The sequence below is a fragment of the Rhea americana genome, unplaced genomic scaffold (assembly GCF_003343005.1).
Source record: "Rhea americana isolate MKP2758 unplaced genomic scaffold, rheAme1 scaffold_6, whole genome shotgun sequence".
NCBI classification, from domain to species: domain Eukaryota; kingdom Metazoa; phylum Chordata; class Aves; order Rheiformes; family Rheidae; genus Rhea; species Rhea americana.
The window spans coordinates 3,798,083-3,812,419 of record NW_028186756.1 but is presented as its reverse complement, the minus strand read 5'-3'; the positions used below and the strand labels follow the sequence as shown (position 1 = coordinate 3,812,419).

Sequence of the window (14,337 nt, the reverse complement as noted above, 5' to 3'; positions counted from 1 at the left end):
TCAAGGAATAGGTAGATTTTCTGCAGATTGTTTCATGAGCTGTATATGACAGTTAGTAGAGGTTGGCAACAATTAATTTAGTAAGAAGAAAACATCTGCTTCATCTGTCAACTGAGGACTGTATATAGAAGAGCTTGGGAAAAAGAAACACAGCTGGAGAAAATATGGAATTAAACAGTGGACCAAAAAAGCAGTAGGGATGGGATGTGTCAGATACTATATATATATATATATATATATATATATATATATATATATAAATATACACACACACTCTCTCCCCCTAACACACACACACCCCCCTGAATATGGGATCACAGTGATAAAAGTTATAGATTGTAAGGAGTTAAGTTACATTGCCTTTGAACAAAAAAATAACATCTTGCTTTCAAGAAATATCTGGTATTCTCCAGGACTATCAGTGCCTGAAAGAGGATGAGGTTTTCATTGTGCTCTGCAACACAGCTGATGGTAGGTCTAAAGCTTAGCTGGGTAAGGAAGAACAGTTTCATGGAGGAGTTACATTTTCTGCTGACACTTTTTCTTCTCTTCTGCCCCCCTCCCCCCCCAAATATTCTGGACAGACACTACTATAGCAATAAAAATTCATTCCATCGAAACAAAGCTCTGCATTCAAGTGACTTATTCTCCCATGTTTTATAAAGATGCAAGGAATGCTCTCTGGTCATCTAAGGAAATAGCTTCTAGATGCCTCGTAGCAATACTTAACTATCTTTCTATATGAGAGGTAGGTGTCTGGGTTCTAGGAGGCCTGCCACATCTAGGGCTGAGTTCTTAAAGCTTTAAGTTAAAGCAATCCAAAGCAGGGCAGTCTTATTAAAAGCTGCCCTGTCTAAACCTTGAGGTTAGTTCAAGTTTAGAATGTTGCAAAGCAAAGCAAAACAAGTATTAAAATCCATTTGTAATTTTTGTTCTTATAGCTTTACCAAAAGAACAGTGTGGCTTTTCATAAATATCTTTAAATAGATTCTCTTTGTAGAGTATTGCTGCCAAGAGGTGAAAGCCTCCTACCCATGACTGGTGGAAAAAAAAAAGTCACTTTTTCCATTATGGCTCTTTTATGCTTAAATTTCCCAAAGTGAACACTAAGTTTTATAGGCAAGCCATATAAATATAAACCTGAACCTGTTTTGTTGTAACAGTTATGTAAGAATGGTGTTTGTATATATAATATATATGCCCACACTGCAAACTTTATACATCATTTTATATTGGTACAATTTTGTTTTAATTGTGACTAAGAATATATTCCATCAGATCATAAGTATAGCTCAGCTTATTCCCCATTTTCCCACCCTCAAAGGAAAAATCCAAGTGTGGGTATCCACCAAACCAATGGTATGTTGCTAACTGAAATGCATTCTGTACAGTAAATTAAAAGTTTGCATGCAGTTTAAGCATTTTAAAGGCTATTTTCTTATATTAATTAACCTTCTGTTTCTGTTTAAAGGTGTGAAAGACATCTGTCATATATCAAGGGACTCCTCTTCAGACCCAGAGACAAATGGAATCACGAAGACCAGGTACTTTCTTGCAGCCTTCTGCACATCTTACTAAATAACATGCAAAGAGTTCAACAGCATTCTTCGTAAAATGTAAATAGTACTCTTTAAATGGGCATGTTAACCACTGAAAGAAGTCCACTCTACTATACTTTTCCATTACACTGCTTTCATTCAGTCATCGGTAGTATAAAAAGTCAATTAATGGGATCAACAGGCTAGTTTATCCACTGGCAATTGCGTATGACACCAAGTGTGCAGTAAAACAAAGGCCAACATATGTTTATGCAATATAGTTGTATTGATTTGGGTTCTCTTTATCTCTTTCCATGTAGTCCCTGTCAATTAAAGATTCTATTCTCTTCTTAAGGTCAGCAGGCTGTAAAATAAAGCAGATTTTCAGTATTATTATTTTGCTTTCAATAATCCTCAATTCTTCCTTTCCATATAACCCAAACATCCACATTGTTCAAGATGACTGAGGAAACAGGAAGCAATCTAAATACTATGAATAATTGACTGAAGAGAAAGCCACAAAATTAGCTTGTCACCTGCAGCTACCATAATCCTTTTACAGCACTGAAAAATATTTGCTCCCTTTCAAATTTAATGCTATTTTGAAAACTAGAATTTATGTTACAGGCCGAAGTGTTTCTCACTTTTATCTAGTAAAATTTTATCTTGATACAAGTATTGATGTAATTCTTGATACAAAAATTTTATCTTGATACATTTTGCAGTAGCTTGGGTACCCTATGATTTTGTTGAGTGAAAAACTTTAAAAATGCTGCATGTTAAAGAGTGAAAAAAAAATATTTAAATTACCTGTTAAATTACCCTACATGCCCAACTGCAGCTTATGCAGTACTTACAAGTCTGCAGACTTTTAATGTGGTAACAAAATAGAATTAAATAGCAATACCTTTTATTTTTTCCACTGATAGAAAGCACAGTATATTTAAACTCAAAACAAGTGCATACACCACTGTCCATTTGAAAATCTATTTCCAAGTATACATAGAACCAAGCTATTTATATCAGAAATGTGAGCTGCATTGGCTTAGTGACATTCACCAATATCTGCTTTTCACTCCCCATATTAATATAATCTGTCCAAAAAAACTACTGTACATTTATTGTTTACTCAATTATAAGAAGTGTCAACCAAGCAGTTAGAATCAAAAACACTTCTACATGACTTATCTGAACTATTTCCACCTCCCCCACAAGAATGCATTGCCAGAGCACTTACGAAATGCAAGAACAGTTTAAGGCAATATGCAAACAAAGAGGGTTAGCTTCATAGCTACTACTAACAACAGACGTCCAATTCTGAAAACATTTGGTAATAGGTTTTATGAACTTACTAAAAGCTTGAGGTAACATTCAGATAAATCAATGCAAAAAATTCCTCAAAGGGAGTATTTGCCCTTCCTAACAGTAAAAAGATTCAGGTTACAGACAGAAACACTGTTTAACTGGGGACAGGCAAGGGAACCTTAAAAAGAAGTATTACATTTTTAGAACAAGGGAAAAAAAAAAAAAAAAAAACAGTACTCCACCTTTACTGGGAATTTAAGCTGGTTGTAAACCTCTGACACAAGCAAGTTATGACTCAATGTCTTGCGCATCTTCATGATTCGCACAATTGCAGCGTCAATCTGGTATTGCCGGTCCTGGAATACTCTCTCTGTAGTGCTTGCCTGTTCCTCTACCTGGAGAATTTGTTTAGGAAAGTTTTTAAGAAAACAGAACTGTCAAATCAATTTTTATTCAAAGAATTGTTCGTAGCATAGATGCTAAGATTTTGGGAATTGTCAAATACTTGGTTTAAATTCTTCACGAGTATGAAGACCTATGGTCTATCAAAATAAAAGTTAGGCAAGGGATTAAACTCTGCACAGATTTTATATCGGATAGCTGTTAATAGATTAACAATTGTTGCAGGTATCATCTGTGCAAGATATTAAGAGAAAATTCACTTGAACTTGTTGCTATGTTTACAGACCATTTTGTAAAGTTCCACGTAACAATCAAGCATCAGAACATTTACTACTTAGAATTTCTGTTAATGAAGCTTATTTAGAGAGATGTAGAACCACTGGAATCTAAGTTAATATGTCAACTCACATTTAAATCCCCCTCTGTCATGTCTATGCTATCATTGAAAGTATCCTTTATGAAGATACCAATATAAATGTTACAACTGAGTGGAAAAAAATATTTGTAAATGAGTGGGCAGCAGAAACTTGACCCAAGGTTCTAGAAACCAAATGATTAAAAAGAATATACCGTTTCTTTCATCTGAATTTGGTTGATCTTTATCCTGAAAAGCTTGTGTCTAAAGTCATCATTGCATGTGAATTTATCACCATCTTCCACATCTTTTCCTTTGGGACTTTTAGTCAGTACTCTGGCTTTGCCACAAGCCAGAGATTGAAGTGTTCTTCTCAGCTCTCCATCCTCTAAAGCAGAAACAAGTTGTTTAGTATTTGGAGTTCAGAGCATTTGGAAGTAGTTGGCTGTTTTCAGTACCAACCTATCCCAGTGGCTTGCTTTATCTCCTCTAAACTGAACTCTTCTCCTTCATTAAACATGAGCAGCACCAGCGTCTGGAACAAGGAGACCTGAAGTTCTTTCTTGCCCTGTCACAGAGAAAATAAGCAGACATCACTTAGGCTTCTTTTTTTGGGGGGTGGGGGTGAGAGGGGATGGAGGGAGAGGAAATCACTTGGAGAAAGTGATTGCTATTTTATTCATTTGGGAATATGAAAGAATAAAAATTACTGGTCATCTCGTGTTAACAGCGAAATGCACAGTAAATTAGAGATCAGAAGGCTAGACTATCACATCCACTGACAAAACTCACTGAGATATGCATCAACACTCAATCTCAAATGCACTGAGTGCTTAAAACTACAGTTTGAAACAGGTTTAATCCAAAGATTAAGATAAGCATTATTTTTAAAACACAGTATAAGGAACTAAAGGATCTTTGAAATAACCAGTTTTGATAATACTTGTTTTTATCATTAACATTTTTCTGGAAAATGCAGGTAAGTATTTCTATTCTGAGAGTTTTTTTCCCTTGAAATATACTTGTGTCCGTGAACAAATATTGAAGTGGAGTAATTGAAAGCCCTCTAAAAACAGTTATATTCTTGTACAACCCAAAACTTTCCTTTAAGTAGCAAAGAGCCCATAGTAAACATGCTTGATGTTGTCAAATGAAGCAAGGTCATCTATGGAACAAGGTCCAATTTTTAGTATAAAAAAAAAGTTAGTGTCATTTTTAATATGGAACCACACCCGCAAGATATTTTCCCTAAGCAGTAATCAACAATTTCTTTCTTTCCAATACAGAAACCAGATGCTTCTTTTACCTTAACACACATTTCAGAAACTACCATATCCAGAGATGATAGCAAGAAGTCATATGTTAAGAGTAAATGCAAAAACAGTGCTAAGCTTTCTATAACAAAAAAAGCTTTTCTAACTATCCTTAAGATGCAACCCAGAAACTTGGAACTGACAAAGTAACATGAATAAAAGAGAAGCAAAACACTTACCTCTTTAAATTCTGCTTTTAGTACACAGTGTCCTAGTGTTGACTGCCACTGAAGTTTCCTACCACTGTGTTTTCCTAAGTAAAAGGTCTTGAAAATCTCCTGCAGTTTTACCATCTAAAAACAAAACAAATTATACTTCAAAAGCATGCCTCCCTCTCTTACAATAAATAAGCCTTAAATAAAGGCTTAGAAAAATAAAGGGAAATGCAAGAAAAGGAAGTAAACGCTACATAAAGATGTATACTTCTTCCTAAAGATTATATGCATATATCTATATTTAAAAAGCAAGTTGCTAGTTGATATTGAGATGCATTACTGATATGCAAACACTGGATATACTATGCGTGTATATTCATTACCTCTGGGGGCAAATGGACCTCCATAGGCACATAGGTTGGCCAATAACCCATAGTCAGTATATTCACTGTGAGTTCAATGTTTCCAGGTACATTCTGATTTTGCATATACTGCAGAAAGAAGCAAAGTAAATTGCAATAAAGCAATGTTTGTTAAACTTATTTCAGCTGATAAGCTAGTAGAAAAACCCAAGCATTATGAATGCTACCTGCACAGCAAATAAATGATCATATGATGTCTTTGCTATCTAAACTAAAGTTAGATGGAAGAAAATTAGGGTCAGAGAAAGTGCCTTTCAGATGGTCTTAAAGGCACATTACAGGAAAAGTCTACCAGCAGAAGTAGTGTTCTAGCAGGCTGATGTGAAGATGTACCTAATAAGATGTGATGTGTGAATGAAAAAAAAAGGAAGTTAAACTTTGCTTGTATTCAAAACATTAAGTAACTGCCAGAAATAATGAGGAGAAGCATTCTTCTAGCATCACTGGTTGGCCAAACCACTGAACTTAAAAGCCAGTCCCAGCAGAATAAAGTAGTGCTAAAATGTTTTATGATTTTTCCTTTACCTTAATACCTTTATACTATTATTATTAAAAGAAGCAGCTCCTTGCTCCAGGTTTTCTACTTTGCAGTTCAGGAAAACTATTAATAAATACAGTAAGGCACAGACAGGAATTAGGTAATCAACTCCCACTGATTTTCAGCAGTAGCTGTTTTCCTAATTGCGCTTTTGTCCACTCCCTTTGAAAGCAATCACCTACAAAGACCTTTTCTCTGTAGTGACAGAGCATTACACACAGGAGTAATTCAAAAGGAATTTAACTCAATTACAATAGAAATATTGACAATTAAATATATCCTGCACCCTCATATTAGACATATATTTTGAGAATAATTCATTCAAAAAACAAAGCAAAGAAGGAGCCATGGCAGGCTTTCCAGCAATACCTGTTTGAATTGTATCATTATGTCTTTTGAAAGCTCCATATCCTTAAACATTCCTTCAAGTTTGCTGGTGAAAGCAGCTCCACATTCTATGAGAGAGGAAATTTCATTGCTAAAAGTTAAATCTTGCTTATTTTCAACACCAGAGAGTCATTATTCTAAATACCAGAATGCACTTTGTTGCAAGAAAACCTATTTCAGCAAGTATTCTTTAAAAAAACTAAATTCCAATTAAGAGAGAGAGTAAGTGCATTAAAAAGGGGGGTGGTGGGGAAATATGTCTTAATTTGGTACCTATTTTGGCAATACAGTGTTTTTCCACACAAGCATAACTGTTCAAACATCATCAGACTCCACTGGCAACCTGTCACTCAGACAGTAATTCTAATTACAATCAGTTTCCTAGCAAGCCTTGTCTCTTGATGATCAATCAAGGTCAAGTTCTAGAAATTCTTATCACCCAAAGACTCCATACTATGGAGCAATGAAGACCAAACTAGAAGACTGCTAGCTGGCAGTTTCATGTTTCAGATCTCATACACAGTAAGTGACAAGAGGAAAAAGTGATCAAGTTCTCTGAACATACCAACTTATTCTGCAGAAGCACCTCAACTCTATTCCAAACTGAACTTAAAGCTAAAGATTTTTGCCTATTATTACTGTAATTACTAAACTAAAAGCTTCCCAAGTACACCAGTCATTCAAGACTTGCACACAAAGACTCTTGCCCTCTTAGGAACAGAACAAAAGAAACAGCATTTCTGAGAAGTCCAGTTAAACTAATCTTTTTTTAAAAAAGCAAACTAGAAGTATAGATATTTACCATGTTTGAGTTTGGAAAGCATAGATTTTTCAGCGTCTACTGATGCACTTTTCCCAACTAGTAGCCTCTTTGCTAGATCTTTTTTATAAAAGGCCTCAAACACATCTTTTCCTGTAAGAGATCAGAGCTGATGATGATGATCACATAGATCTTCTTTAACTGTTAAAGAAATATTGCCTACAAAAGGCGCAATTCAAAGCTCAGTAAAGGTAACAAGAACTTTCAAATTAAGATTTCAATAGGCTGAGTCAGGTTTTTGTTGATTCTAACATGCATACTAGTTAAAAAGCACACCACTACCAGCAGACTCTGTAGACAGAGTATGAATTCTTAAAAATGCAGACCAATTGCAAAAATGATTTCAAAATACCTTTGTTATTGATTAAACAACTGTTCCCAGTTAAAAAAAAAAAAACACTTACCATATATGAATCTAAATATGATCATGATTTTATCCAGCATTTTTTCAAGTTCTTCATCAGTAGCTTCTTTGTTGCCTGCACGAAGCTTTGAATCTACATATTTAGCTAAAAATTGTAAAGGAATAAAAATTTTAATATTCGCTTATTGTCAAATGAAATGGCAATTTAATTTTTTATTTGTTTTTAAACCTACCATTATAGATCCTTCAGAAATGTAAAGAATCCTGAAGTTACTGTCAAATCAGTTTGACCACAGCTAGTTTGATATATGTTCATAGATGATGTAAAATTAGAAAAACGCTATAGCCTAATGTCCCCTTCAGAGTAAGCAGTTATAGCAGTTTAGCTTTATTAATGTACCTAATGTTAAAAAAAAAATCTATATTATCATGTCAAAATAAAAAGTCAGTTTTATTATTGATTGACATGATTATAATAAAAAAGTTATCTAGAAGAAAAATAAGAAAAACTTAGTTAACTGAACTTAATATACTGCCCAATTTCTCCAGCAGGTTACAGTTTGTTTTAATTTCAAGTGGTTTGGTAAACACATTACAGTTAGTGAATTCATTTAAAAAGGGAGAGCAAAAAGCATCACTCCACACCCTGAACACCACAATAGATAGCAAAACAGGTGTTATTCACTGTGTAGGGAAACAATTAAGGTGTTCAGAAGTGCAGTGTGCCACATAAAACACACAAATCTGTAAACAATGTTCTTTGCAAACTACAAAGGCTCTGTTCCCATAACATGATAGAGATTATGGGTAGTGTATCCTTATTGCTCGTTGTTTTTATATGTAAAAACAAATGATTGTCTGGATCCCCTTATAGCAGCACAGCTGTTATGTAAGCTCCTGAAAATCGAATTATTAGAAATATTCTCCTGTGTGTCATCTCACAATTAGACACCGGCTAACTGCTGCAATATCTTAGTGCTAATATTTTTCACTATTCTTTAGCACTGGCCGTGAACTGGTGAACAGAGGTCGTTCATGATTTTTAATGGTGTCCTATCAAATAATTCACATGCATAATAAGAGCACAGTCAGTCCCAGTTTGCTGATGCATTAAGTATAATGTCTTAATATACAACATCATATCTTATCTGTTTAAGCTGCATCAGCCATTACTGCCTGTCCCCCACCCTAATTCTCATATGGGAAGAAACAAGAAAAATACCTATGAGCTCAGCTGGCTTATTTGGTCTTTTGTTAATGAATGTTTCAAATGCTTCTTTCATGGCGTTTACAAACTTCTCATTCTTGAGGAAGCAAACATCAATAATATGGTCAACTTTATCTTTAAAATCAAGTAGTTCTTGGACCATCGTTTTGTCTTTTTCTGGATTAATTACTATTGTGCTACCAAATGCCTGCAAAAAAACAAAACAAAACCAATCTTCCATCACCTCAAAATAATGAATTAAAATGACAAGACTTCTAAAAGCCTAAATTATCTTTTTCAAGTCTTATTAGTAAAAATCTCATATTTTTTCTACTAATAAAACAGAAATAAATGCATTATAAAGTGTTTGCTATATAATCAGAGCTAGAGATAATACTAGACCTAATGTTTTGATTCAAAACCAATCTGTCAATATCTGAACAAATTGAGAACTTCTGTCAGAAGAAATAAATTTACGTGTGGCAGGATTAATGTGTCCTTTTAAAGTATCTATATCTTCAGGTTTTACACAAGTAAAGCTCCCAGTAAAGCAAATTTTATCTAACACTAATCTCATGACATTAGAAAGCACTTCTTCACAACAATAATACTTATAACATTTTCACTGAATAATAAAATGAAAGGTCTTAACTGATATTCAGGCGTTCTTTGAACTTCAATTGTTTGGTGACTGAAGCCTAAGCTACCACTTGTTCTGACAAGAAATTTTAACAGGGAGATGTCAGAAATGTTCTCCCATTACCAGTAAAAATCTATGGAAGAAATCCGGTTGTTCCCCACAACCAGCTACAAGCAAGATAGGACTTCCAAATATATTTCCATGAAATCCAGTACTTTCTTCAATATGATTAGAACAGTTATTGTACTTTTACTAATACAGTTTCAAAGCCTGCCTATTAAATATTATGATTATAAGCAAGAAATAGTCTTCAGCACATAGAAAAATGCAATACACTGTCTAGAGATTATCTTAATATAGGGATACCTGTTCAAGAGTCTCAGAAACAGTACCTTTATGTATTCAATCCAGTGTTGCAAGAGAACTTGCACTCCACCTCTCACTCGGCTGAACAACTGATACAGAAGAGAGAGGTCTTGAATTCGATTTTCATCAAGAAGATGGTTTAAACCTGCAAATGAGAGAATTTCAGTAGAACTTATACAGTAATCCAAACAGAATACAGCATATTAGTACAGTAAGGGACCTCCTCAAAGCTAGTATTTTTTAATCAAGCAATTAGATTTTTTTGAAAGTTATCCAATATATCTGAAAGACAACAATGAAACATAGAATGGCTATTTGAACTAGCTCAAACCTTAATAGCTTTCTGTTACTAGACTGGATATATTGGGCTACACACACTTCATATAACAGACTTATCACAACACCTTCGCTTACTTTTACTTCACCCTTCCCTTAAGATTTGAGAATTCTATGCCCTGTTCATCAGTAAGAAACGTTCCTTGGCAAGACAGAGGTCTGACTCTCAATTCCAGCTGGAAAATAAACTTTGCAGATGTTTAAAAGCAAGCAGGTTCAAGCAGCCAAGAAATATCTTCATGTTTAGGTTTTTGGCAAAGAAGGCCTGATGTTCCACAGTAAGGTTCTAAGAAAGTAGATGGGTAAATATTGCTAACTTGATACTTCTCTCAGTAAATAGAAAGAGTCTGTTACAGGTGTACATGGAGATGCTCACACACCTGTTTCATTCAGAATCTGGCTAGTAAGAACTTGATCATTTTCTTATTTTTCCATTTTTGCTGCATCCATATTTATCTCCAGACTACCACTTAGAGCAACAAAGAGTCACTTGACTCCACAGACAATCGCAGAGCTAAAGCAACATACTTTATTGCTTGACTCGTACTAAGTTTTAAACAAGTTGCATTTTACAAGCAGCAAGTAATTGAAGTTTCCTCTTTCTAGTACATCCATAATTCAAAGCTACTCCCTTGCCTCTGTTCTTCAAAATGCTATTTAGCACATTCAATTCAGATATTCTTATTCTACTTTTTCTAATTTTTCGTTTGTTTTGCTATGTATCTGAAGATATTGTTGTGGCTCCTTACCTCTGACAAGGAGATCTGCACTTGCCCTCTTGCAAAACGGTCAGTGCTATTTCATGAACTGAGTGGCAAAGGGCTTTAAAGAATGATGTAGCTTGTGTCCTCCCCCAGCACCTGAATCTGTCACTTTCTTTTCAGCACAGGAATTGAAAGCCCCGAAGCAGTAATTAGAAACATTTCTATAAAGAAGAAAGATTACCTTTCTGAAGAATGGCTGTTAAATGTTCACCTAGAAGTTGCTTTTCTACAGTAGCAATTAGTGGCTTCCTATAGAAAAAATGTTTAGAATTACTTTTCCTTTCTCCATTATTGACAGTTTTAAATCCTTTTCTGAGATTACATTAACTACACTTGACATTGGGAGGGTTCTAGTTATCTGTGGCCACGGACCTAAAATTAATATATACATATTTATACTTTTTTCTCCCCAGTAAGCAACCTTTTTATTTTAAATGTTTGCTGTCTGAGGATTTAATTCACGCATCAAACCTGTTGCACATGACCTCAAAGCAGTTGGACAGTGATTCCATCAGAGAAGAAATTGTGCAAAAAGTTTGTCAAAGAATATACCCTCTCCTGCCTTGTGAGAGGAGATTCATATTTTGGGAGACAAAGCCAGGAGGGAAGGAAAAAAAGGAGGGGGAGGGGAGGGAAAAAAAATGGAGAAAAAGCTTACTGACCCAAGAGATATCAAAACAAAATGGGAGTTGGTCACTAATGATGGTGTGGAAGAAGGAAGCCACTAAACAAGCCAAAAGTTTTTAATAGCTGAAGGAGGAAGGAAATCAAAATGTAAGAAGATAGCAATAAACCAGCTTCCCCTCTGAGAGATCCTCTGTATCTGCTCTTTAAGAAATTGCTACCACTTGTTCAAAGAGTTGTGTTACGTTACTGATGTGCTTTTTCTCTCAGCCACGACTGCTGTGGCTTTACATTAGGAGAAACTTTTCCTACCCTTCAAGTCATGAATTCTACCTGATTCTATTTGAGAAAATCCTGCCTTTAAGTAGCAAGGATTGAAGACTGACAGTATCCAATAACTCCCTACACTCCACTAAGAATATGTAAATATTCTTATGTAAATATTCAGAACCTTTTACTTGAGAATTCTCTATTCCTGCTCTTCTCTTTTCCAGGTAGGAAAGAGATGCAGCTGATCATTTGCATTTTAGCAAGAGAGAGATGTTTGGACTAGGGGTGGCAACCTGTATTTCTCCAACAAAATGCCCAACTCTGTCAAAATAGGTAGAAGTTTATAAGAATATAAGAATAAGTTGTGAACCAAGACAGTGCTTTACTGTGGGAAAGAAGCATTTGATGGTCAATCAATAACTGAAATAAATTGCAGCTACTAGAGGGCTCTCAACATAAATAGAGCCAAACAGTTAAAGATATAAAGCAATGAGAAATTGCACTTACTGTGTGCTCTGATCTAAATAAGTGATTATCCTGTCTGCTTCTTCTTCCAAGCGCTTGTTGACATGATGAAGATATTCTGGAACCTGAAAACGTCAAAGTACTTTTGTATGTTAAAAAAAAAAAAAATCAAAAGGAACAAAAAAAATATGGACAATACTGGTTTGACCACAGAAGCAGCTCCAGTTTTAAGCAGAAAGCACTAACACCATGAAGATAAGTGCATTTGAATTTGCTTTCCTAAAGTACTACAAAGTCATATAATTGACCAGCACACAGGAATTAGTTAGTAAGGCTAATATTCTGGATAAAGCAGCAGAATAGTTCCTCTCTGTGAGAGATGTTTTATTACTAAGCATAACAAATATTGTTAAACATTCAAAATACCTCTCGTTCCTGCATAAGCCTCTGTCCCTCTGCTGCATACAAACGGTTAGTCTCTTCCAAGAATCTATGTTCGAAAGAATCTTGATAAATCTAAGAAAATAACATGATAGCAATTCAAGTAAAGCTTATAGAGCTCTAAATACGAATCCAAATTGTTTATTTGTTTGCAAGCGAAACAATTTACTTGCCTGCAAGTCAGAAAGCATGCTTAGAAGGCTTCGCAGTAAACTCCTGTCAATAGCCTCACCATTTCTTTCCCTCTCAATCAGCAGAAGAATGCCATCAATAGTTTTGTTCTGAACCTTCTGGTCACTAATTATATGAGTCCTGAATAATTCTAGCCCCATATCCCTAGAAAGAAAATAAAGTCTCTTCAATAAATTGCATAAGAATCAACCCCAAGCGATCTTATTGACAACATTTGATCTAGATCAAATGGAGAACCCAATAAATACATGCATTCCTCAAATTCACCTCTGCTGCCAAATAATTTGCAAGACAAATCAACACACACACACTAAAGTAAACCCTGACAAAGTGTCAATATTAAACCACAGATTTTTAAGCACCAACACATACATTTTTCCTAAATATTCACCTAATTTTTGCAGTAGTTTTATTTTTCACCTGGTTGGCTAGATGACTGAAACTGAATGAACAGCAGCCTACGCTAGGAATAGAAAATAATATCTTGGATCCCAATTCCATGTTTAAGCTATTCAACTATACTCCTTTTCTTTCATCACTTTCTAATCTCTAATTCTCCTAGAGTTTTAAAGAATTCAGTAAATTGAAAGACTAGTATCTCTGCTTTGAGCATTCGAGTTGAAACCTTCCATGAACTTGAAATTGTTGGGTGCTGGACACTTTTTGAAAAGCCAGGCCTTCCATTCACCACTCCTTCAATCTGTGGCAAACAAAGTAACACAGGTAGTTTACCCTCCAGTGAAGGGCCAAATGCTATGTGGTAAGAACACTGTAGGACATTTGCTAATTATTAAAGTATTAGAGAGAGTCCAAATAGGAATATCTTCCTCTGATTTGAAGTATTTTTCCCCCCTTTCAAATATATTCAAAGAACATTCAATAACTAGGTACATTCAAGCCAAACCCTGATGCTTCAGTTGTTGAACATGGCCCTTCCTTTTATTGTGCAAACTGGTGGCTGATAACTACTTGCTGAAATGTGTAATCACAGCTATACTAAAAGAATCCTGCAATTCATAGCAAGTAGATTAAAAGCAGATTAAAAATACAATATCCTTTTGCCACATACAGCCATGTATTCAACATCTAATTCACTGGTCATTAGAAAAATTTTTAAATTTATATATTTATTTTATATTTATATGTGTGTGTGTGTATGTGTACACACATATGGATACACACACACATGGATAAACACACACAAATATAAACAAAGAAAGATAGTATAGGCTAATGTAAACATTCCCCTCTCACTTTTATCTTTCATGTCCTTACCAAATAGATGGCAGCATTGAATTCTGAAGTACGTAAGTTCGATCCAAGAACAAAAAGATACTTCTAATCATGATCTGTTGTGAGAAGGAAAAGTCAAAATCATTTTACTCCTGAAACTGAAGAGCAACACAACTTGTGCTTGACAACACCAAAAAAAA

The 14,337-nt window shown here is 34.9% G+C and overlaps 1 protein-coding gene across 1 annotated transcript in view; it reads right to left on the bottom strand.

The window, feature by feature from the left end:
- Nucleotides 1-240: 240 nt before the first annotated feature.
- The window catches only part of CUL4B (cullin 4B), a 23,975-nt gene continuing 9,878 nt past the window's right edge, over nucleotides 241-14,337 (bottom strand). Inside the window, exons 5-20 of the mRNA XM_085319788.1 lie at nucleotides 14,180-14,253; nucleotides 12,886-13,048; nucleotides 12,698-12,787; nucleotides 12,314-12,396; nucleotides 11,094-11,161; nucleotides 9,839-9,957; nucleotides 8,822-9,014; nucleotides 7,640-7,744; nucleotides 7,218-7,328; nucleotides 6,398-6,483; nucleotides 5,452-5,559; nucleotides 5,093-5,206; nucleotides 4,063-4,168; nucleotides 3,816-3,988; nucleotides 3,086-3,238; nucleotides 241-1,902 (exon numbers count right to left, since the gene is read on the bottom strand). Of these exons, the coding sequence (XP_085175914.1) occupies nucleotides 1,807-1,902; nucleotides 3,086-3,238; nucleotides 3,816-3,988; nucleotides 4,063-4,168; nucleotides 5,093-5,206; nucleotides 5,452-5,559; nucleotides 6,398-6,483; nucleotides 7,218-7,328; nucleotides 7,640-7,744; nucleotides 8,822-9,014; nucleotides 9,839-9,957; nucleotides 11,094-11,161; nucleotides 12,314-12,396; nucleotides 12,698-12,787; nucleotides 12,886-13,048; nucleotides 14,180-14,253 (1,842 nt within the window). The 3' untranslated portion in view covers nucleotides 241-1,806. The remainder of the gene's footprint in view (nucleotides 1,903-3,085; nucleotides 3,239-3,815; nucleotides 3,989-4,062; nucleotides 4,169-5,092; nucleotides 5,207-5,451; nucleotides 5,560-6,397; nucleotides 6,484-7,217; nucleotides 7,329-7,639; nucleotides 7,745-8,821; nucleotides 9,015-9,838; nucleotides 9,958-11,093; nucleotides 11,162-12,313; nucleotides 12,397-12,697; nucleotides 12,788-12,885; nucleotides 13,049-14,179; nucleotides 14,254-14,337) is intronic.